Consider the following 26077-nt stretch of genomic DNA (forward strand, 5'->3'; position numbering starts at 1 on the left):
TATAACTAATACATTAGTATTAGCTAATATTTTTAATTTTAATTAAAATGATTCTAATTAGGTGATTATTGAGTATGGTTATTCTAAAACATTTAAAAGGGCAAACATCATTATCCATTCTTGTGAGTAAGAAGCTTTTCACAATATTCTAAGCGACTGCTGATATGTTAGTATTTTTAGTTGTTAGGCCCAGATTTAGAGTGAAATGGCATGCTTCAATATCCAATCCAGAAAAATAAATTATGGTCTACCTCTTATAGTGGTCTACCATGAAGTCTACCAGCCTAATTCTATGGCAAGATAATGAAGAAAAAGTCTCATCTCTCTTCCCCTTGGCATCTTTATGATGTTTTAACATTCAAGTGCACATCAGTACTTTGAATGCTTGGAAATTATACTGCCTCAACATCTGTAGATATATGTACTCACATTACATGTGCATTGCATTACCAGTCTAGCTTCTGATGGCATGTGCTGCATCATAGGCTAGTTCTTATGATGAAAAACTTTTTCTTCACATGGGCAGAATCATTCTATCTTTCTTTGTAAAAATTCCTCTTGGGAGTTGGGATGGTGAAGGAGAGAATGAAGGTGTTTGTTTCCAGCTGATGCACAGAAAGACGGGACAGTTTGAATCAGCAGGCAGGAGAACCCAAGGAAATGAATGAGATGATCAATTTGGGGCAGCTCCAGAGAAAATCCATTCTGCTTTAACCAATTAACAGACTTTCATTCATTTCCCCTCCTTCGTTAATCACCGCCTAGTAGTCGTGAATGAGGTGCACTGTGATCAGGTATTTATTAGCTGATACATCATGCAAGAAATAAATCTGTTAGCAGGAAAAAAGCACAGATCTACATTTTTCCTCTTTGAATGATGAAATCCAGTAAGGTCTGAAGTTAGGTTTTCAGGAATATTGTGTTGCTGTCAGGGTATAGTAACACAGAATCTATTGGAACAAAATGTACTTAGCTTGTAATCATGATTAATTAATATGGAAACATAGCCTTTGCAAAATTTACATTGTGGCAACCTTGGCCACACCCAAAGCTGAATCAATCAAAAAAGTCTCATGCTCATGGATTGGAAGAATCAATATCATTAAAATGGCCATACGGCCCAAGGCAATTTACAGATTCAATGCTATTCCTATCAAACTAGCAATGTCATTCTTCACAGAATTAGAAAAAGCTACTTTAAAATTCACGTGGAACCAAAAAAGAGCCTGAATAGCCAAAGTAATCCTAAGCAAAAAGAACAAAGCCAGAGGCATCACACTATCCAACTTCCAACTATACTATAAAGCTACAGTAACCAAAACAGAATGGTACTGGTACAAAAACAGTAAATAGACCAATGGAACAGGATAGAAAACTCAGAAATAAAGCTTCACATCTACAACCATCTGATCTTCAACAAGACTGACAAAAATGAACAAGGAGGAAAGGACTCCCCATTCAATAAATGCTGCTGGGATAACTGGGTAGCCATATGTAGAATAAAAATACTGGAAGCCTACGTTTTATCATATACCAAAATTAACTAAAAATTGATTAAATATTTAAATGTAAGACCTCAAACTATAAAAATTCTAGAAGAAAACTTAGAAAATATCTTTTTCAACATTGGCCTTGGCAAATAATTTATGGCCAAGCCCCCAAAAGCAATTGCAACAAAAACAAAAATTGACAAGTGGGACTTCATTAAACTAAAGAGCTTTTACACAGCAAAATAAACTATCAACATACTAAACAGACAACCTACAGAACGGGAGAAAATATTCACAAGCTAGGCATCTGACAAACGTCTAACATCCAGAATCTATGGGGAATTTAAACAATTCAACAAGCAAAAAGCAAATAACCCCATTAAAAAGTAGGCAAAGGAACAGACACTTCTCAAAAGAAAACATACATGAGGTCAATATATGAAAAAATGCTCAGCATCAGTAACACTCAGGGAAATGCAAATCAAAACTACAATGAAATACCATCTCACACCCGTCAGAATGGCTACTAAAAAGTCAGAAAATAACAGACGTTGATGAGGTTGCAGAGAAAAAGAAATGCTTATGTACTATTAGTAGGAATATAAATTAGTTCAGCCACTGTGAAAGCAGTTTGGAGATTTATCAAAGAACTTAAAACAGAGCTACCATTCAAACCAGCAATCCCATATCATTATATCAAAAAGCCACATGCACTCATATGTTCATCATTAGCTATTCATAATAGCAAAAACATGGAATCAATTGAGGTGCCCATCAATGGTGGATTGGATAAAGAAAATATGGTACATATACACCATGGAATACTATGCAGCGAGGAAAAAGAATGAACTCATGTCTTTTGCAGCAACTTGGATGGAATTGGAGGCCATAATCCTAAGTGAATTAATGTAGGAAGAGAAAGCCAAATACTGCATGTTCTCACTTATAAGTGAGAGGTAAACATTGAGCATATATGGATATAAACATAGGGAAAATAGACACTGTGGACTACTAGAGGGTGGGTGGGTGTGGGTTGAAAAACTACATATTGGAGGCCGGGCGCGGTGGCTCACGCTTGTAATCCCAGCACTTTGGGAGGCCGAGGCGGGCGGATCACGAGGTCAGGAGATCGAGACCACGGTGAAACCCCGTCTCTACTAAAAATACAAAAAAATTAGCCGGGCGTGGTGGCGGGCGCCTGTAGTCCCAGCTACTCGGAGAGGCTGAGGCGGGAGAATGGCGTGAACCCAGGAGGCAGAGCTTGCAGTGAGCCAAGACTGCGCCACTGCACTCTAGCCTGGACGACAGAGCGAGACTCCGTCTCAAAAAAAAAAAAAAAAAAAAAAAAAAAAAAAAAAAAGAAAAACTACATATTGGGTACTATGCACTACCTGGGTCCAAGATACCCATGTAACAATCCTACACATGTATCCTTTATATCTAAAATAAAAGCTAAATTTTTTAAGTCATCCTTTTGAATTGATTTCTCTTCCCTCTCTCTATGTATGGGTGTGTGTGCACATATGCTACACTACGAACACAAGTATGTTTTGATATTGGTCTGATTGGTTAAACAAAGTCAACCAAAGCAATATGAACTGTACATATTAGGATTATACTACATACACGCTTGGTGCTAGTTAATGTAGAGCTTACAACAAATCCTAAAACACAGTTCATTTCCTCAAGAATGTTACCTATTAGGATTACAAAAATGAGTAAGATACTTTTTTTATTCATTTGTCAGGATCCTACAGAAGCCTGCTAAAGGCTACATAGTAGGTTTTTCAAGAGTCAGACTTTAGGTATTTTGTGCAATTACTGATTTTATTCATATTTTGGATTCCTGTAAGAGTATTACTAACTTAGGTTTTTGGTTGTTGTTATTGTAATAATTAAGTGAGTTGACATATTTTACACAGTAAAAGGCAGTATTAATACAGGTTAAAAATCAGATGCTTAAGAATCAAATGAGCTGGATTACCTTGAGTTATTTAAACTCTAATACTGTTTCTTCATCTATCAAATAAAGATAGTAAAAGTACATAATTCAGAGGGCTAAACTCAGAGGATTAAATAAATTAATACACGTAAAATATCTAATATACTGTAAGCAATCGATAAATGTTAAAATGCTATTACATGTTTGATAATGTTAGTCAGGCAACAAATATGGAAACATAATGGCTCAAGAGTACTCTAAAAAACTATGGCTGAACCATAGAATTTGAGAAGGAAACTGAGATAGATGAGGCTGGGCACAGGCCTAACTGTGAAGAGCCTTGCGGGTCATGTTAATTTTGATCTTAAAAGCAATGAGGAACTATTAAATTGTCTTACAGAGGAGAGGCACATGATCAAATTTATTCTTTTGAAGATTTCTGGCCAGGGTGGAGAGGAGGGCTCAGAGGGAAGTAGAGAGACCTCTTGGCAAGCCTTTGTACCAGGAAATAAGTGTTGATTATATGAATTAGTATAGGGACTGTGGGGTCAGAGAGAAATGGATGGAATCAAGAGATAATTAGAAAATAGGAGAAGGAAGGGAGAAAGCAAGAGAAAAGAATATGGGCAACTAGATGGATGATAATGCCATTCATTCACTGATGAGAGGAACATAGAAAGAAACAGATTTGTGAAGAAATGATTGATATAGCTTCGGGCACAATGAACTTAAAGAGAGCTTAGAGAAGTTAATCGAGCCAATAGACTGTGAAAGTTGGATGAGGTGACCTCTAAGGTTCCTTCTGGTTCTATCATTACAACTATAGATTTACAGATCCACTGTCTGTTGCAATGGCAATCACAAGGAATCTCTCTGAGCTCTGCCTCTCTGTGGTGAAGAAACCACACCCGGCCAGGCATAGTAGCTCATGCCTGCAATCAATCCCAACACTTTGGGAGGCTGAGGTGGGCCAATTGCTTGAGCCCAGGAGATCAAAACTAGCCTGGGCAACATAGCAAAACCCTATTTCTACAAAAAAATACAAAAAAGTTAGCTGGGCATGATGGTGTGTGCCTGCAGTCCCAACTACTTGGGAGGCAGAAGTGGAGGATCACTTAAGCCTAGGAGCGTGAGGCTGCAGTGAGCTGTGATCATGCCACTGCACTCCAGCCTGGGTGACAGAGAAAAACCCTGTTTCTAAATAAATAAATGTAAAAAATAAAACAGAGTAAACCACACCCAAGAGACCACATGGCCCCATATTTAAGTAAATGCTCAATCCTACACCCTGGTATAGACTCAGTGCCATTGGCTGTTTGAATAAGACCACACAGAGTCCCACTTCTTTCCTATTCACTTGTGTTTGATTTGAAACCTGGATATACCCCACTACCACCCACATATATATTCCATTTATGGTTTTGCCCTGACTCTGATGCCCAGGTTGGATCTCTGAACACTGACTCACCTACTTGGTTTTTTCAATCTGTCCTTCCCTCTAATTTGAGGCAAAATTCTGGACTATGACCTGGATTGCATGCTCTAGTGGTACCTTCCTATATAACTACCCACACGCTGTTATAATTTAGATGTTCTGAGGATGAATAGAATTGGAAAGCTTTAGCCCCTATAGGCTCAAAATCCCTTACCTTCTGTGATCTTCTTTGTACTAATACTTCCCAGAAACCAGAAACCTTAGCTCTAAGCCCACAGTGAACATAGTCAAGAATCATAATAGGTTATGCTATTCCTATGTTTCAAGAACATAATCATCAATAGTCAATAAATTGATCCATAGCACCATCCATCATTTAATAAACTATCCTCCACTGTGGTGTACCATTTCAGAACAATTTCATCATTAGCCTTTAAACCTCAACAACAATAGTTCACTCCATATAAACCATAAATCTGTTTTCTTATCTAAGAGAGGAGCAAGTTTGCCTCATAATAAGGTCAGACAGCAAATGCGCACAGTGGCTGTGGTCATGGTCTGGAAAGAAAGGTGGCCTGGGAATGAGGAAAAACATGTGGGACTTATCCACAGCCCTGGTCATTGCAAACTGGTAAGAAAATAGAAAGGCACCATTAAATTTGGGGTGAGTCTTGAATTAGGCTATGACACATCTGTGTTGCCAAACATGAATTTTGGGAAAAAGAGATACTCACCTGCTTACAGTTTCCTTTGCATAAGTCAGTTTCTAAGGAAAACAAAGATATAAAAATGACTGAGTTAACAACAGTTATTAAGGAGTAAATAAAACTTATTTCACAGAGACCACTACTGCCCTACCATGGTAGAATCTATGTTACTATTCTCTATGGTTAGACAAGTGATTAAAACAGGTAATAATGATACCAAGTTTGTTGTGTGACTATAGCAACACCCTGACATTCAGTCTCTGCTTATATGCACAGAAGTTCCTATGTTCTTTCTTAATGGGCTCAAATAACAGGCTTGATCTGCCAATCATTTTATAAAGGTATAAAAGTTATAGATTTGCAGAGTTTTACATAAACCTGCCATGGACTTAGAATCAAATAATTTTTTATCTAATGTATTTATAATAATTCTCATCCTAGAACAATGTAAACATGTGGATAAAATAATTGATAAGTTTGTTTCTACAGAATTCAGACAAAAAAGACATATCATATCAATAATTGGATTATTCCCCAGGGGCATTCTAAAGCAAACTGCCTGCAAGTTTCCCCTAAATTAGGATTGTTATTTTGAGATCAATATGATAGAAGGAATAGTGACTTGGAATCAGAAGACATAGTTTCAAGTTCCAGTTTCCCCTCCTTAGCTATATAGAAAAATCCCAAAATCTCTCTAGTGCCAGGCCTCAATTTCCTCATCAGTAAAACAAAGAGACTGTTACTCTAAATACCTCTCATTGCATTTAGAAATGACTCACTGCTCTTCTTGCTCTACAGACTCTCCCAGAATAATCTCAGCCACTCTCATGGTTTCAATTACAGGCATACCTCTGATATATTACAGGTTTGGCTCCAGACCAAATAAAAGCTCAATAAAGCAAATATCCCAATAAAGCAAGTCACATATTTTTTGGTTTCCTAGTATATATAAAAGTTATGCTTACATTATACTGTAGTCTATTAAAAGTGCAATAGCATCACATCTAAAAAAGGTATATACCTTAATTTTAAAATACTTTATTGCTAAAAATTGCTAACAATCCTCTGAGCCTTCAGCAAGTCATCATCTTTCTGCTTCTGGAGGGTCTTGCCTCCAAGTTGATGGCTGCTGACTAATCAGAATGATGGCTGCTGATGATTGAGGTAACTGTGGCAATTTCACAAAAATAAGACAACAATGAATTTGGCCCCCGTTGATTGATTTTTTCTTTAATAAAAGATTTCCGTGTGATATATAATGTTGATAACATTTTATCTAAAAGTTCTCTTAAAACTGGAGTCAATCCTCTCAAATCCTGTCACTTCTTTATCAACTGAGTTTATCTAATAGTCTAAATCCTTTACTGTCATTTCAATAGTGTTCACAGCATGTTTACCAGCAGTAGATTCCATCTGAAGGAACAACTTTCTTTGCTCATTCATAAGAAGAAATTTCTCATTCATTCAAGTCTTATTATGAGATTGTAGCAATTTAGTCTCATCTTCAGGCTGTACTTCTAAGTCTAGTTCTCTTGCTATTTCCACCACATCTGCAGTTACTTCCTCTACTGAAGTCTTGAACCCCTCCAAGTCATCCATCAGAGTTGGAATCAACGTCTTCCAAATCCCTATTAATGTTGGTATTTTGACCTCACCTATTGAGTCATGAATGTTGTGAGTGCCATCTAGGTGGTAAATCCTTTCCAGAAGATTTTCAGTTCACTTTGCCTATATCCATCAAAGAAATCACTATCTATGGCAGCTGTATGAAAAGTATTTCTAAAATCACAACACTTAAAAGTTGAAATTACTCCTTACTCCATGGGCTTCAGAATAAATATTGTATTGGCAGGCATGAAAACAACATTAATCTGCTTGTACATCCCCATCAGAGCTCTTGGGTGGCTATGTGCATTGCCCATAAACAGTGATACTTGAAAAAAAATTTCTGAGCAGTAGGTTTCAAAGGTGGGCTTAAAAGATTCAGTAAACCATACCGTAAACAGATGTGGTGCCGTCAGACTTTTTTGTCCCATTTATAGAGCATAAGTAGAGTAGATTTAGCATATTTCTTAAGGGCCCTAGGATTTTTGGCATAGTAAATAAGCATTGCCTTCTAATTTAAGTCACTAGCTGCATTATCCCAAAACAAGAAATTCAGTCTGTCCTTCATTGAAGCCAGGCATTGACTTCTCTCTAGCTATGGAAGTTCTAGATGGCATCTTTGTCTAATAGAAGGCTGCTTCATTTACATTAAAAATCTGTTGTTCCATGTAGCCACCTACATAAATTATCTTAGCTAGATCTTCTAGACAACTTGCTACAGCTTCTGCATCAGCACTTGCTTATGTTATAAAGACAGCTTCTTTTCTTAACTACATAAACCAACCTCTGCTATCTTCTAACTATTCTTCTGAAGCTTGCTCGCCTCTCTCAGCCTTCATGGAATTGAAGAGTGAGGCCTTGCTCTGGATCTGGCTTTGGTCAAGGGAATGTTATGGCTGGTTTGATCTTCCACTCTGACCACTAAAACTTTCTCCATATCAGCAAGAAGGCTGTTTTGCTTACTTATCACTCATATACTCACTGAATAGCACTTTTAACATTTATTTATTTATTTATTTGTTTATTTATTTACTTTTACTTTAAGTTCCAGGATACAAGTGTAGAATGTGTAGGTTTGTTACGTAGGTATACATGTGCCATGGTAGTTTGCTGCACCTATCAACCCATCATCTAGGTTTCAAGCCCCACATGCATTAGCTATTTGTCCTAATGCTCTCCCTTCCCTTGGCCCCCACCCCCCAACTAGCCCTGGTTTATGTTGTTCCCCTTCCTTTGTTCATGTGTTCTCACTGTTCAATTCCCAGTTATCAATAAGAACATGCAGTGTTTGGTTTTCTGTTCCTGTGTTAGTTTGCTGAGGATGATGGTTTCCAGCTTCATCCATGTCTCTGCAAAGGACATGATCTCATTCCTTTTTATGGCTGCGTAGTATTCCATGGTGTATATGTACCACATTTTCTTTATCCAGTCTCTCATTGATGGGCATTTGGATTGGTTCCATGTCTTTGCTATTGTAAATAGTGCTGCAATAAACACACATGTGCATGTGTCTTTATAGCAGAATGATTTATATTCATTTGGGTATATACCCAATAATGGGATTGCTGGGTCAAATGGTATTTCTGGGTCTAGACCCTTGAGGAATCACCACACTGTGTTCCACAATAGTTGAACTAATTTTCATTCCCACCAGCAGTATAAAAGCATTCCTATTTCTCAACAGCCTCACCAGAATCAATTATTTCTTGACTTCTTAATAATCGCCATTCTGACTGGTGTGAGATGGTATGTCATTTTGGTTTTGATTTGCTTTTCTCAAATGACCAGTATTGATGAGCTTTTTTTCATATGTTTGTTGGCTGCATAAATGTCTTCTTTTCAGAAATGGTGGTATATCCTATGCCCACTTTTTGATGGGGTTTTTTTCTTGTCAATTTAAGTTCCTTGTAGATTCTAGATATTAGACCTTTGTCAGATGGGTAGATTGCAAAATTTTCTCCCATTCTGTAGGTTGCCTGTACACTCTGATGAGAGTTTCTTTTGCTGTGTGGAAGTTTTTTAGTTGAATTAGATCCCATTTGTCAATTTTGGCTTCTGTTGCTATTGCTTTTAGCATTTTCGTCATGAAGTCTTTGCCCATGCCTACATCCTGAATGGTATTGCCTAGGTTTTCTTCTAGGGTTTTTACGATTTTGGGTTTTACATTTAAGTTTTTAATCTATCTTGAGTTAATTTTTGTATAAGGTGTAAGGAAGGGGTCCAATTTTAGTTTTCTGCATATAGCTAACCAGTTTTCCCAGCATCATTTATTAAATAGGGAATTCTTTCCCCAGCTTGTTTTTGTCAGGTTTGTCAAAGATCAGATGGTTGTAGATGTGTGGTGTTATCTCTGAGGTCTCTGTTCTGTTCTATTGGTCTATATGTCTGTTTTGGCACCAGTACCATGCTGTTTTGGTTACTGTAGCCTTGTAGTCTAGTTTGAAGTCAGGTAGCATGATGCTTCCAGCTTTGTTGTTTTTGCTTAAGATTGTCTTAGCTATATGGGCCCTTTTTAAGTAGTTTTTTCTAATTCTGTGAAGAATGTCAATGGTAGTTTGGTGGGAATAGCACTGAGTCTATAAATTACTTTGGGCAGTATGGCCATTTTCATGATATTGTGTATTCCTATTCATGAGGATGGAATGTTTTTTCATTTGTTTGTGTCCTCTCTTATTTCCTTGAGCAGTGAGTGGTTTGTAGTTCTCCTTGAAGAGGTTCTTTGCATACCTTGTTAGCCATATTCCTAGGTATTTTATTCTTTTTGTAGCAGTTGCGAATGGGAGTTCATTCATGATTTGGCTCTCCGCTTGTCTATAATTGGTGTATAGGAATGCTTGGGTATTTTGCACATTGATTTTGTATCCTGAGACTTTGCCGAAGTTACTTATCAGCTTAAGGAGTTTTGGGGCTGAGACAATGGGGTTTTCTAAATATAGAACCATGTTGTCTGCAATCAGAGTCAATTTGACTTCCTCTCTTCCTACTTGAATACCATTTATTTCTTTCTCTTGCCTGATTGCCCTGGCCAGAAATTCCAATACTATGTTGAATAGGAATCGTGAAAGAAGGCATCCTTGTCTTGTGCCAATTTTCAAAGGGAATGTTTCCAGCTTTTGCCCATTCAGTATGATATTGGGTGTGGGCTTTTGTCATAAATAGCTCTTATTATTTCGAGATATGTTCCATCAATACCTAGTTTGTTGAGAGTTTTTAGCATGAAGCGTTGTTGAATTTTGTCAAAGGCCTTTTCTGCTTCTATTAAGATGATCATGTGGTTTTTGTCATTGGTTCTGTTTATGTGATGGATTACGTTTATTGATTTGCCTATGTTAAAGCAGCCTTGAATCCCAGGGATGAAGCCAACTTGATCCTGCTAGATAAGCTTTTTGATGTACTGCTGGATTGGGTTTGCCAGTATTTTGTTGAGGATTTTTGCATAAATGTTCATCAGGGATATTGGCCTGAAGTTTTATTTTTTTGTTGTGTCTCTTCCAGGTTTTGGTAGCAGGATGATGCTGGCCTCATATAATGGGTTAGGGAGGAGTCCTTCCTTTTCAATTGTTTGCAATAGTTTCAGAAGGAATGGTACCAGCTCCTCTTTGTATCTCTGGTAGAATTCGGCTGTGAATCCATCTGGTCCCAGGTCTTTTTTTTTGGTTGGTAGACTATTAATTACTGCCTCAATTTCAGAACCTGTTATTGGTCTATTCAGGATTCTGAATCCATTCAGGACTTCTTCCTGATTTAGTCTTGGGAGAGTGTATGTGTCCAGGAATTTATCCAGGTCTTCTAGATTTTTTTTTTTTTTTTTTTTGCATAGAGGTGTTTATAGTATTCTCTGATGGCAGTTTTTTGTTGTTGTTGTTTTTCTTTTTTTTTTTTTTTTGAGACGGAGTCTCGTTCTGTGGACCAGGCTGGAGTGCAGTGGCATGATCTCGGCTCACTGCAAGCTCTGCCTCCCAGGTTCACGCCATTCTCCTGCCTCAGCCTCCCGAGGAGCTGGGACTACAGGCGCCCGCCACCACGCCCGGCTAATTTTTTGTATTTTGGTAGAGACAGGGTTTCACCATGTTAGCCAGGATGGTCTCGATCTCCTGACCTCATGATCCACCCACCTTGGCCTCCCAAAGTGCTGGGATTACAGGCGTGAGCCACCGCACCCGGCTGGCAGTTTTTAATTCTGTAGGATCAGTGGTGATGTCCCCTTTATCATTATTTATTGTGTCTATTTGAGTCCTCTCTCTTTTCTTCTTTATTAGGATAGCTAGCAGTCAATCTATTTTGTTAATTTTTTCAGAAAACCAGCTCCTGGATTCATTGATTTTTTTTTTTTTTTTTTTGGAGGATTTTTCGTGTCCCTGTCTCCTTGAATTCTGCTCTGATCTTAGTTGTTTCTTGTGTTCTGCTAGCTTTTGATTAGTTTCCACTTGCCTCTCTGGCTCTTTAATTGTGATGTTAGCATGTCGATTTTAGATATTTCCTGCTTTCTCTTGTGGGCATTTAGTGCTATAAATTTCCCTCTTAACGCTGCTTTAGCTGTGTCCCAGAGATTCTGGTACGTTGTGTCTTTGTTCTCATTGGTTTCAAATAACTTCTTGATTTCTGCCTAAATTTCATTATTTACCCAGGAGTCATTCAGGACCAGGTTGTTCAATTTCCATGTAACTGTGTGGTTTTGAGTGAGTTTCTTAATCTTGAGTTCTAACAGGATTGCACTGTGGTCTGTGAGACTATTTGTTATGATTTCAGTTCTTTCACATTTGTTGAGGAGTGTTTTACTTCCAGTTACATGGTCAATTTTAGAATAAGTGCCATGTGGCACTGAGAAGAATGTGTATTCTGTTGATTTGAGGTTGGAGAGTTCTGCAGATGACTAAGGTCCACTTGATCCCAAGCTGAGTTCAAGTCCTGAATATCCTTGTTAATTTTCTGTCTTCTTGATCTGTCTAATGTGACAGTGGAGTGTTAGCATCTCCCACTATTATTGTGTGGGAATCTAAGTCTCTTTGTAGGCATCTAAGAACTTGTTTTATGAATCTGGGTGCTCCTATATTGGGTGCATATATATTTAGGATAGTTAGCTCTTCTTTTTGAATTGGTCCCTTTACTATTATGTAATGCCCTTCTTTGTCTTTTTTTATCTTTGTTGGTTTAAAGTCTGTTTTGTCAGGGACTAGGATTGCAACCCCTGCTTTTTTTCTTTCTTTCCATTTGCTTGGTAAATTTTCCATCCCTTTATTTTGAGCCTGTGTGTGTCTTTGCATGTCAGATGGGTCTCCTGAATACAGGACACCAGTGAGTCTTGACTCTTTATCCAATTTGCCTGTCTGTGTCTTTTAATTAGGGCATTTAGCCCATTTACATTTAAGGTTAATATTGTTATGTGTGAATTTGATTATGTCATCATGATACTAGTTGGTTATTTTTGCACACTAGTTGATGCAGTTTCTTCATAGTGTCATTGGTCTTTATATTTTGGTGTGTTTCTGCAGTGGCTGGTACCAGTTTTTCCTTTCCATATTCAGTGCTTCCTTCAGGAGCTCTTGCAAGGCAGGCCTGATGGTGATGAAATCTCTCAGCATTTGCTTGTCTGGAAAGGATTTTATTTCTCCTTCACTTATGAAGCTTAGTTTGGCTGAACGTGAAATTCTGGGTTGAAGATTCTTTTATTTAAGAATATTGAATATTGGCCCCCACTCTCTTCTGGCTTGTAGGGTTTCTGCTGAGAGGTCCACTGTTAGTCTGATGTGACACCCCTCTGTTGGCAACCCTGCCTTTCTCTCTGGCTGCCTCTAACATTTTTTTCTTCATTTCAACCTTAGAGAATCTGACAATTATGTGTCTTGGGGTTGATCTTCTCATGCAGTATCTTAGAGTGTTCTCTGTATTTCCTGAATTTGCATGTTGGCCTGTCTTGCTAGGTTGGGGAAGTTCTCCTGGATAATATCCTGAAGTATGTTTTGCAACTTGGTTCCTTTTTCCCTGTCTTTTTCAAGTACTCCACTCATCATAGGTTTGGTTTTTTTTACATAGTTCCATATTTTTCAGAGGTTCTGTTTGTTCCTTTTCATTCTTTTTTTCTTATCTTGTCTGCATGCCTTATTTCAGCAAAATAGTCTTCAAACTCTAATATCCACTTGGTCGATTCAGCTACTGATTCTTGTGTATTTTTCATGAAGTTCTCATGCTGTGTTTTTGAGCTCCATCAGGTCATTTACATACCTCTCTCAACTTGTTATTCTAGTTAGCAGCTCCTGTAACCTTTTATCAAGGTTCTTAGCTTGTTTGCATTGGGTTAGAACATGTTCCTTTAGCTCAGCAGTGTTTGTTATTACCCACCTTCTGAAGCCTACTTCTGTCAATTCATCCATCTTATCCTCCATCCAGTTCTGCACCCTTGCTGGAGAGGCACTGCAATCATTTGGAGGAGAAGAGGCACTCTGGCCTTTTGGGTTTTCAGCCTTTTTTTGTTGATTCTTTCTCATCTTTGTAAGTATGTCTAGTATCAATCCTTGAGGCTGCTGACCCTTGGATTGGGTTTTTGTAGGGAATTTTTTGTTGTTGATGCTGTTGTTGTTTTCTGTTTGCTTGTTTTTCTTGCAATGGTCAGGTCCCTCTTCTGTAGGGCTGCTGCAGTTTGCTAGGGGTTCACTTCAGGCCTTACTCATCGGGTTCACTCCCATGCCTGGAGATGTCACTCGAGGACGCTGGAGAACAGCAAAGATGGGTGCCTGCTCCTTCCTCTGTGACCTCTGATCTCAAGGGGCACCAACCTGATGCCAGTAGAAATGCTACTGTATAGGGTGTCTGACAACCCCTGTTGGAGGGTCTCACCCAGTTGGGTGGCATAGGGAACAGGACCCACTTAACAAAGCACTTTGTTCCTTGGTGGAGGGGGTGTGCTTCACTGTGGGGAAACCCACTCATCTGGGCTACCCAGATTCCTCAGAACTACCAGGAGGGAAGACTAAATCTGCCGGTCTGCGGATACTGTGGCCACTCCTCCCCCTAGAGGCTCAGGTCCAGGAAGATTAGAGTCTGTCCCTAAGCCCCTGGATGGAGTTGTTGGAGTTCCTGCAGGGAGGCCCCGCCCAGTGAGCAGGGACGTGTCAAGGTCCGGCCTGAAGAGGCGCTCTGTCCGCAGTCTGCCACAGCCAGTGTGTTGGGCTGTGGGGTATACCTCTTGGGACCAAGCCGTCCAGCCTCCCTGGCTCCAGCAGCGGAAAGACATGGCCTGGAATAGACATGGCTGCCATCCTTCACCCGCCCTGGGACCTTAGTGTGTTAGGCAGCTACCAGTCCCAGTGTCGGCTGTAGCCCCTCCTGCAAGGAGCTCAAAGGGCTTAGACAGCAGGCAGCCACAGCAGTGGTGCTGGTTGCCCCTCCCGCAGGGAGCTCCACAGGCTTAAGCAGATTCTAGCTTAGTGGCTGTTGAAAATCTGCTTGGTTCTGTGGTTGGGACCCTAGGCCCCGGTGGTGTGGGCTCACAAGTGAGATCTTCTGATCCGTGGGTTGCACAGCTCCATGGAAAAAGCACGTTTTCCCAGGCTGGGTAGCAGGCTCACTCACTGCCTGCCTTGGCTGGGGGCTGCAGCACCACACTGCTCTTCCTTCCTCTCTGTAGCACCACACTGCTCTTCCTTCCTCTCTGTGGGTCACGCCAGCCGCCTAGTCAGTTCTGATGACAAAACCTGGATACCTTGGCTGCCAGTGCAGGATTCACATGCTGTTATGGTTCTTTTAGATGGGAGCCACAGATTGCTGCTGCTTCTAGTTGGCCATCTTGGCCCCGCCCCCCACTTTTAATTTCTTCAAGAACTTTTCCTTTGCGTTCACAACTTAGCCAACTGTTTGGTGCAACAGACCTAGCTTAAGGCCTGTCTCATCCTTTGACATACTTTCCTTACTATGCTTAATCACTTCTAGCTTTTAATTTAAAGTGACAGACATGCTATTCTTCTTTTCACCTGAGCACTTAGAAGCCATTGTCGGGTTATTAACTGGCCTAATCTCAATATTGCTGTATCGGCCAGGCGCGGTGGCTCACGCTTGTAATCCCAGCACTTTGGGAGGCCGAGGCGGGCGGATCATGAAGTCAGGAGGTCGAGACCATCTTGACTAACACGGTTAAACCTCGTCTCTACTAAAAAATGCAAAAAAATTAGCTGGGCGTGGTGGCGTGCGCCTGTAGTCCCAGCTCCTCAGGAGGCTGAGGCAGGAGAATGGCGTGAACCCGGAAGGTGGAGATTGCAGTGAGCTGAGATCTCGCCACCGCACTCCAGCCTGGGCGACAGAGCGAGACTCCGTCTCAAAAATATATATATATATATATATATTGCTGTATCTCAGGGAATAGGGAGGCCTGAGGAGACAGCCTGAGGCCTGAGAGACCAAGGAAAAGTCAGTCGGTGGAGTAGTTGAAACACAAACAGCACTTATCAATTAAGCTTGTCGTCTTACATGGATATTGTTCATGGCACTCGAAAACAATTACAATAGTGATTGTAATTGTAATAATCAAAGATCACTGATCACAGATCACATAAGAGATAAAGAAAATAATTTTTTAAAGTTTCAAATATTTTGAGAATTACCAAAATGTGAGACAGACACAAAGTGAGCACATGCTGTTGGAAAAATGGTACTACTAACAGACTTGCTTGACACAGGGTTGTCATAAACCTTTGATTTGTAAAAAAATGCAGTATCTGTGAAGCACAATAAAACAAGGTATGCCCGCACTAAGTCCAAAATGGTGATTCCTATAGCAACATTGGCATCCCAGACCCCTATCCTTGGCTTCATACCTAAATATCAAGCAATTCACATTTCACACAGGTGGTTCAAATGAACACATCAAAAGTGAAGTCATTCTCCCTGCCACATCTACAAAGCTGCTTCTTTGCCCTCGTTATTGGTCTTAGTTACCCAAGCTAGAAACTGGAAGGCTTCCTGGGCCATTCCTTCACCCTGTCTCGACCCATCAGAGTCCTACTAATTTTGTTCCTATTTACATCTCTCAAGTTTCCTTTGTCTATCTCATGGTTTGGTTGGTATCTTTATCCTCTTTGGCCTGGAGTACTGATGCAACACCCTACCTTGTCTCTCTGCTCCAGTTTTATCTCCTATAATCCATCCTATGCTATGTGGAAACCATAACGACCTTTTTAAAATTCAAAACTGCCAAGTCAGCTCCTGCAACTTACCCACCTACAACCCTTCAATGGTTTCCTATGATCTACAGAGTTAAATCCAAGCTTGTTCAGTTATCCATTATTTTAGTCTGATCTCCTGTCATTCCTAGTCTACCTCTTTGGTATATTGGCCCAGGTCACTCCCTACAAATACTTGGCTCATGCTGTCCTTTCTGCCTAGAATGTTTATCCTCAACTCTTCGTCACTTAACTAACTTGTACTTATCATTTACCACTCTATCCAGGCAACAGATCATTCCCTTCATCTGCTTTTTCTATTAAATAATTATTGGAAGTATATTTTCTATGCCCTCAAATATAAATTTACTAAAAATTCCACTTGTGAGAGATACATTCCAAGGTAACATCAGAAGATTCTGTTCTTCTGGTAATACTAACCCATCATATATATGTGCTACACTAATGGCTGATCCTATATTGTGGACGTAATTAAGATAGGCAATGCAATTAGCAATATAAGTATGTATACATGTGTGTATGTCTATGTATTTTCCATTAAATAGCTATCCCATGTTAGCCACTGCAATTTGTAAAATTGGTAATGACTGAGAAAGGAGGCCCAATGGTGTGAAGGAAAAAACATCAATTTTGGAAAAGAGAACTGGGTTTGGATTTAAGCTCCATCATATCTGGTTTTATGTTACAGAATAAATATTTTAATAATTCTATGTCCTTATCTGTAAAATGGAGACATTACAGATCCTTTCTGGAGGGACATATGTCCTTTCTGGAGGGACATAGGAATGATTCTCAGTCAAAGGCCTTCTGTATGTATGTCCAGTTTAAACTTTTCATTTCTGAAGAGAATTTATATTTCCCATTCCTTTCTCTTACAAAGAGAATTGATTCATCTCTTCATGAGCTGGAGTGTCTCTCCCATATAAGGTTGTTGTTATAACATCTAATAATTTATTAATGAGTTTGATACATGACATGGTACATGGTAGATACTGAATAAATAGTAGCTATTAACATAGTTATTAATACTGAGCAGTTAAAAATGTGACAGGCAAAAAACACATGCCATACCTTTGATTAAAATGTGAGGTGCCATGATTAAAAGTTGCATTCATTTTAAAACACACAAAACCCTGCACAGCTTCAAAACATTTATACCCCTGCAAAATTTGTCTTTGGTCCACCCATGTTTATCAAACCATCCTTCTCTCCCCAATGTCCCCCATTTAATAAGATCATTCCTCTCTTGGACTAAATGTTAAAAGAATATAATATAATTATTCTACTATAAATAAAATTTTAAAACAGAATAGGATAATACATTTTATTACCTTTACGATATACTAATCTGATTTGATTATACACAAAATAGCTCAGTGTTATTCAGTCAATAATTATTTCTTCAGTCTCTGTAAGGTATGTAATACTTAGAACCAGTACTTAAAATAATCTCCATAAAGTTTATAAATTGTACCAAGTAAAAAAATACAATGTGATTATTGCTTATATACTCATTTAAACAAACATCTATTGCATATTTACTACCTTATGGGGATGCAAAAATGAACAAACAATGACATAATCCTTGCCTTTTGACTCACAGTCTAGAAGAGGAATTAGTCACATATACATGTAATCATCATAAAATATAAAAAGTACAGTATTAAAAATCAATAAAGACTTGTGGGAGCTCAAAGAATAATGGTAGCTAAATCTTCTAGGCTGAGGGTTGGTTCCTTGCAAGGGAAGTTACACATGAGGACATAGAGGAACTGAATAGATGGACAGGGAGATAGACGGAATAACAAACAGCATGAACAATTTGCCACGTATGTCTGGACAGTTTCATTTTCTTGTCATGAATATATATGTGCTACACGAAAAGGGAAAAGTGGCAGGTAATTTGTCTTTATGCATGTTTATTTATCCTTTGCTAAGAGTAAAACAATGTCTAAACAAGGAAAACAAGTGAGCACACTCATTATTAGAATCATTCCTATGCCTCACTAAACATTTATTCAAATGAACTATGTCCTCTATCTTAATTAGAGTTATTGCTATTCACTCTGAGTTGATAACATGTAAAACTTTGGCAAAACGTTTGACTCTCACAGATTTATATTCTTAACCTAAATCTTTGCTGAATATTATTTCCAAATATTTACATCTATAAACAAGGCTGAGGCTCTTGTCTGAGTTAATAATGTCTTCTTTTCTTTTTGTGGACAGAATAACATGAAAATATTAATAATGTATATTATAGAGACCAGAACTAGGAATAAAAGACTAAGCTACACCCTAGGGCAGCTTACTGGGATAGCCCAATTCAACAAAAGAATAATATAGGCATTTGCCACTTGCTTTTGCTTCCTTTAGGCCTTAGCTGTGTAAATACTCCTACAATAGTCCAGGAATTCCTTCCTTTGTTGTGACACTTACCTTCATGATTAAGCTTCTATGTTCCACAGATTCACTAAAATTTGTGCCCATTTCAAATATACTTGTGACTCCATCCTCACACAAATTCATCCAGTAATGATATTCCTCACGCCCAGGAAGTCGATCCCAAAAAGTCCTGAAGGCTTCCCAGACAGCTTCCTGACACACTAGAAAATAGAGAGGTGTTTTTTCACAAAAAGCTAACATACTCTGGGGTTCTCTTTTTTTTTTTTTTTTTTTTGAGACAGAGTCTCGCTCTGTCGCCCAGGCGGGAGTGCAGTGGCGCAATCTCAGCTCACTGCAAGCTCCGCCTCCCGGGTTCACTCCACTCTCCTGCCTCAGCCTCCTGAGTAGCTGGGACTACAGGCGCCCGCCACCACGCCCAGCTAATTTTTTGTATTTTTAGTAGAGACGGGATTTCACCATGGTCTCGATCTCCTGACCTCGTGATCCACCCGCCTCGGCCTCCCAAAGTGCTGGGATTACAAGTGTGAGCCACCGCACCCGGCCAGCGTTCTTAAAATGATCACAGACTGATTCATACAGATTCCTTGAGACACTCAAGGGTCCTTTCTGGAGGGACATAGGAATGATTCTCAGTCAAAGGCCTTCTGTATGTATGTCCAGTTTAAACTTTTCATTTCTGAAGAGAATTTATATTTCCCATTCCTTTCTCACAAAGAGAATTGATTCATCTCTTCATGAGCTGGAGTGTCTCTCCCATCTCTTAAAAAAAAATCCATGTTTATACTTTACAAAAGTGGAGCTGATACTGAGTATACTGTATTTAATCCAATGTTTTCCTAATGGACACTGTGATTTTCAGTTTCCTTAATGCTCGCAGATGTTATCCTAAAGTCATAACTTCAAAAACCAGCTTCTTTGCTTTTCAGGATCACTGGGGAAGGAGACACTGACATTTATAAATGGCCTGGAGCTTTTTGGCTAAATGCAGTGACATAACTGCATTGCATCTACTTGCTCAAAAAGTCATCACATATTTCTGATAAAAAAAAAAAACAGGAGTATTCAAAATTTTCCTCAAAGCTTACAGGAAGCAGAAAGTACTACCTAAAATCAAGTAGAAGATATCCACCTGAAATTATCACTCTCAAACTACATTTCATATCTGAGAACAGAAAATAATAATTAGTCTTTTTTATACACAAAAACTTATGTCCACACAAAAACCTGCACACAAGTATTTAAAGTCGCTTTATTCATAATTGCCAGAACTTGGGGGTGATGAAGATCTCCTTCAATAGGTGAAAGGATGAACAAACTGTGATATATCTAAAATATTATTCAATGATAAACAGAAATGAACTTTCAAGCCATAAAAGACATGCATAAAACTTTAATGCACATTGCTAAGTAGAGGAAGCCAATCTGAAATGACTGCATACTGGTGATTCCAATATCATTCTGGAAAAGGCAACACTATGGAGACAGTAAAAAGATCAGTGGTTTCCAGGGGTTGAAGGAGACAGGGATGAATAGAAGGAGCATAGCAGATTTTTAGGGCAGTAAGAGTACTCCATATGATACTATAATGGAGGATACATGTCATTATACATTTGTCAAAACCCATAGAATGTACAACACAAAGAGTGAACCCTAATGTTAACTATGAACTTCAGTTAATAATAATGTGTTAATATTGGCACATAAATTGTAACACATATGCCACAATACTATAAAATGTTAATAACAGGGAAAAGTGGTGGGGGAGTTGAGGGAATATATGGTAACTCTCTAAACACACTGCTCAATTTTTCTGTAAACCTAAAACTGCTCTAAGAAATATAGCCTATTAATTTAAGAAAAAAATATATATATACACACATACGTACATACACATGAACTTTAAAATGATATTCAGGAGAAATATATTGCTGTATTAAAATAAAAACTAATCAATTTATTTGTTAAGTTATTCCAAATCAACAGATCTGAAAGACTGCTAAATAGTATCTCTGTGCATTTTGTATAGTACTGAATGTACTGCTGTTCTGAAACCATTTCAGAGTTGCAGGACACTGTACGTAACAGATAGATCAGGATGGAAAGGAAGAGGAAGAGAGTGGTAAGAGAGAAAGTTAGATTTAACAGAGATAAAAAAACTATTTTTCATAGCAAGAAGATTGAATACACATCAGGCAGTATATTGAGGTGGAGCCTCTGGACTCACACAGTCAGAAGATCTAAGTTCCTGCTCTAGCTTTCCAGTATACTAGTTTGATAACCATGGGTAACTTACCTAACTATTCAAAGCTTCAATTGACTCATCTCTCTTTTTAACAGGATAATTACTGCCGTATTATCTTATCTGTGAAAGTATTTTACAAATTGCAAAGTGCTACATGAATATCATATGTTATTATCATGTTCAGTTCTGATTGTCCAATAGTTATTTGGTGGAAGAAGATAGTCTAAGCCGAAAAAATTCTTAAGCTTTAACAGATTATGAAATGTATGAGTATTGAAAGTTTCTCTATCAATTGAGTTTTAGGGCTAAACTGAACCTTTCATTACAAACTTAATTTGTCTTTTAGTGAACTAACTGTATCCTTATTGTTGTTATTCAGAACTTCTGACCATCCAGCATACAGAAGAGTCTAGCGGGCACTGACTGAGGCAGAGCTGAACTATTTGTAGATCATTGTTTTTCATTTCTTCTTCTTAAAACTTTGAAATGAAAATTAAAGTAATTTCCAAAAGACAATGCAAAGGTGAAAAGTCTGAGTCAGTAAAAACTAACAAAAAGTGAATGTCTATAATGTCTGGTTATGAAATGAAGTGATTCAGAGAAAGTATAAAACAATGTTTGAAAAAATAACTATCTACCCATAGGGAAAGAAAAAATAAATCCCAATGCTTTCTTCATACTATACACAAAAAATGATTTGAAATATTAGGGCTAATACTATGAAGTTTCTAAAATAAAACATAGAAGAATATCTACATCACTTGAGGATAGACAAAGATTTTATAGACAGTACACAGAAAGCAACAATTATGAAAGAAAAAACAATAAATTAGAATTCATCAAAACTAAAAAGTGTCTGATTATCAAAAGACACTGTTAATAAAAATGAGTAGGCAAACCACATATCTGGCAGAAAATATTCAAAATACATACATCTGACAAAGAATTGGTATTTAGGACACTGAAATAATTCCTGCAACTCCCTAACAAAAAAGCAAACAACCTAATTTTTACAATAGGTAAAAGGCTGGAATATATACTTCACAAAGGAAGAGATACAAATAGCCAATGAGTATGTGAAAAACTGTTCACCATCATTCATTTTTAGAAGAAATCCCAATTAAAGTATCCACACACAAACCAAGAATTACTGAAATTTTTACATGGACAACACCAAAATTTGGCAAAAATGCAGAGCAACCAAAAGCCTCATTTTTGGTAGGAATGTATAATAGTATAACCACTTTGAAAATAAATGTTAATTGTTTCTTATATAACAAAATATACACCAATCCTATTGTATTAGTCCATTCTCATGCTGCTATGAAGAAATGCGCAAGACTGGGTAATTTATAAAGGAAAGAGATTTAATTGACTCACAGTTCCACATGGGTGGGGAGGCCTCAGGAAACTTACAATCATGGTGGGAGGGAAGCAAACACATCCTTCTTCACATGGCAACAGGAGAAAGAAGTGTTGAGTGAAGTGGGGGAAAGCCCCTTATAAAGCTATCAGATCTTGTGAGAACTTGATCACTATCATGAGAACAGCATGGGGGAACAACTCCCATAATCTAATCATCTCCCACAAGGTCCTGCCTCCAACACATAATATAAGGATTACAATTTGGATTAAAATTCAAGATGAGATTTTGGGTGGGGATACAAGCAAACTGTATCATTCTGCCCTAGCCCCTCCCAAATCTCATGTCCTCACATTTCAAAACACAACCATGCCTTTCCAACAGTCTCCCAAAGTCTTAACTCATTCTAGCATTAACCAAAAGCCCAAGTCCAAAGTCTCATCTGAGACAAGGCAAGTCCCTTCCACCTATGAACCTGTAAAATCAAAAGCAAGTTAGTTCCTAGATACAATGAGGGTACAGACTTTGGGTAAATACATCTGCTGCAAATGGGAGAAATTGGCCAAAATTAAGTGAAATCTTAAAGCTCCAAAATGATCTCTTTTGACTCCATGTCTCACATCCACGTCACACTGATGTAAGAGGTGGGCTCCCACAGTCTTGGGCAGCTCCACCCCTGTGGCTTTGCAGGGTACAGCCCCCCCTCCCAGCTGCCTTCACTGTGTGGCGTTGAGTGTCTCTGGCTTTTTCAGGTGCATGGTGCAAGCTGTTGGTTGATCTACCATTCTAGGGTCTGGAGGACAGTGACTCTCTTCTCACAGCTCCACTAGTCAGTGCCCCAGTGGGAACTCTGTGTGGGGGCCCTGACCCCACATTTCCCTTCCACACTGCCCTAGCAGATGTTCCCATGAGGGCTCCACCCCTGCAAAAAAACTTCTGCCTGGACATCCAGACATTTCCCTACGTCCGCTGAAATTTAGGTGAAGGTTCTCATACCTCAATTCTTGACTTCTGTGCACCTGCAGGCCCAACACCACATGTAAGCCACCAAGGCCTGGGGCTTGCACCCTCTGAAGCAATGGCTTGAGCATTATGTTGGCCCCTTTTAGCCATGGCTGGCATGCAGGGCACCAACTCCAGAAACTGCATAAAGCAGCAAGGCCCTTGGCCTGGCTATTTTTTCCTTCTAGGCCTCTGGGCCTGTTATGAGAGGGGCTGCTGTGAAGACCTCTGACATGCCCTGAAGACATTTTCCCTATTGTCTTGGTGATTAACATTTTGCTTATCATTACTTATGCAAATTTCTGCAACCAGCTTGAATTTCTTCTCAGAAAATGAGTTTTCTTTTCTATCGCATTGTCAGGCTGCAAATTTTCTAAACTTTTATGCTGTGCTTCCCTTTTAAACATAACTTTCAATTCCAAACCATATCCTTGTGAATATATAAATATGAACGCTTTTAACAGCAGCCAAGTCACCTCTTGAATGCTTTGCAGCTTAGAAATTTCTTCCGCCAGATACCCTAAATCATCTCTCTCAAGTTCAAAATTCCACAGATCTCTAGGGCAGGGAGAAAATGCCACCAGTCTCTTTGCTAAGACATAGTGAGTCACCTTTATTCCAGTTCCCACAAGATCCTCATCTCCATCTGAGACCTCCTCAGCCTGGACTTCATTGTCCATACCACTATCAGCATTTTGGTCAAAACCATTCAACAAGTATCTAGGAAGTTCTGAACTTTTCCACATCTTCCTGTCTTCTTCAGTGCCCTCCAAACCATTCCAACCTCTGCCTGTTACCCAGTTCCAAAGTTGCTTCCACATTTTTGGGTATCTTTACAGCAATGCCCTACTACTTGTTAACAATTTGCTGTATTAGTCCATTCTCATGCTGCTATGGAGAAATATCCAAGACTGAAGAATTTATAAAGGAAAGAGATTTAAATTATTCACAGTTCTGCATGGCTGGGGAGGCCTCAGGAAATTTACAATCATGGTGGAAGGGGGAGCAAACACATCCTTCTTCACATGGCATCAGGAGAAAGAAGTGCTCTCTCTCAAGTTCAAAATTCCACAAAATCCCACTTAAACAGGGGAAAGCCCCTTATTAAGCCACAGATCTCATGAGAACTTGCTCACCATCGTGAGAACAGCATGGGGGAACCACCCCCATGATCTAATCTCCCCCCATGAGGTCCCACCCCCAACACATGGGGATTACAACTCAAAATGAGATTTTCGGTGGGGACACAGCCAAACCATATCACCTATGACCCAGCAATTTCCTCCTAGGTATTCCTTTAAGACATCTGTAAGCATATATCCACAGAAAGACTTATGTTCAATGCCAGAGCATCTTTATTCATAATAACTTAAAAATGAAAACAACCCAAGTATCCATCAATAGAAAAATAAACAAACGGCCATATAATGGAATCAAAAGGAAATTACTAATTCATGCAACAACATGGATGAATCTCAAAGGGCTGAGTGAAAGAAGCATTATACAAAAGAGCACATACTATTCTATTTATATAAAGTCCTAGGAAAGTGAAAATAATCTGTGAGTTTAAAAAATGGTTCAAAGAGTGGTCACATACTAGAATAGGAAGTACCTGGGAAGGAGTATAAGAGAACTTTCCGGGGTGATAATATCCTAAAACTTAAGAGAGGTTGGGGTTAATGTGTATTAGTCAAAAGTCACCAAGTGGTACATGTAAGATTTATGCATTTTACTCTGTAAATTTCACCTTTATGAAAGTAAACAAATATTGAGCTCTAGTTAATTATACTCATACTGAAATATCTAGAGGGAATTGTATTGATGTCTTCAACTTGTGAAATACAACTAAAAAATTAGATGGTTAAGCCAGGCATGGTGGCTCACAACTGTAATCCCAGCACTTTGGGATGCCAAAGTAGGCAGATCACTTGAGCCCAGGAGTTCAAGATCAGCCTGGGCAATGATATCTCGTCCCTACAAAAATTACAAAAAAATTAGCTGGGCATGGTGGCACATGCCTATAGTTCCAGCTACTCAGGAGGCTGAGGTGGGAGGATCATCTGAACCCAGGGAGATCGAGTATGCAGTGAGGTGTAATCACACCACTGCACTTCAGCCTGGGTGACAAAGTGAGACCCTGTCTCAAAAAAAAAAAAAAAAAAAAAAGATGGTTAGAGAGACAGACACATAATAAAGCAAATATAATAAAATGTTAACTGTAGAACTAAGCTGTGAGAATATGAGTGTTTACGACATCATTCTTTCACTTTTCTATCTGTTTAAAATGTTTTCAGAAAATCTTAGAAAAACATTATTGTATGCCAAAGAAATGTAGTTGGAAGGAATATGGGAGAGCATCCAGAAGTGATATAAATCACCAGGCTTCATAGGAGACCTCCCCTTGACCTCACTCCTAGCTTCACAGAATAGCATAAGCTGTCTCCTATAAATTATGCTTTGGGCAATGTTTCCCCACCTCCTATAAAAAGCTCTCTCAGTAGTTCAATGCTTTGTCTAAAATACTCCATAGAAATTCACTATTTTAAGTTACATTTAACCCTTTTATACCTTGTAGTCTATTAAAATTCAATTGCCAGAGTCCCATTTCCAGCATGAAGAGCGAGGAGCTACACAGATCCACTCCCCAGAGAAACGGGCAAAAATCATTTTGAAAACAATCATTTAAAAGCTCTGGAAATGGTCCTAGGGGCA

General features: G+C 38.8%; 1 protein-coding gene across 1 annotated transcript in view; it reads right to left on the bottom strand.

Moving 5' to 3' along the window:
* IMPG2 (interphotoreceptor matrix proteoglycan 2) overlaps window positions 1-26077 on the bottom strand; it is a 101048-nt gene that overhangs the window by 65545 nt on the left and 9426 nt on the right. The window contains exons 3-4 of the mRNA XM_055259840.2: window positions 18792-18958; window positions 5602-5633 (exon numbers count right to left, since the gene is read on the bottom strand). Coding sequence (XP_055115815.2) covers window positions 5602-5633; window positions 18792-18958 — 199 coding nt within the window. The remainder of the gene's footprint in view (window positions 1-5601; window positions 5634-18791; window positions 18959-26077) is intronic.

Source organism: Symphalangus syndactylus, chromosome 21 (assembly GCF_028878055.3).
Source record: "Symphalangus syndactylus isolate Jambi chromosome 21, NHGRI_mSymSyn1-v2.1_pri, whole genome shotgun sequence".
NCBI classification, from domain to species: domain Eukaryota; kingdom Metazoa; phylum Chordata; class Mammalia; order Primates; family Hylobatidae; genus Symphalangus; species Symphalangus syndactylus.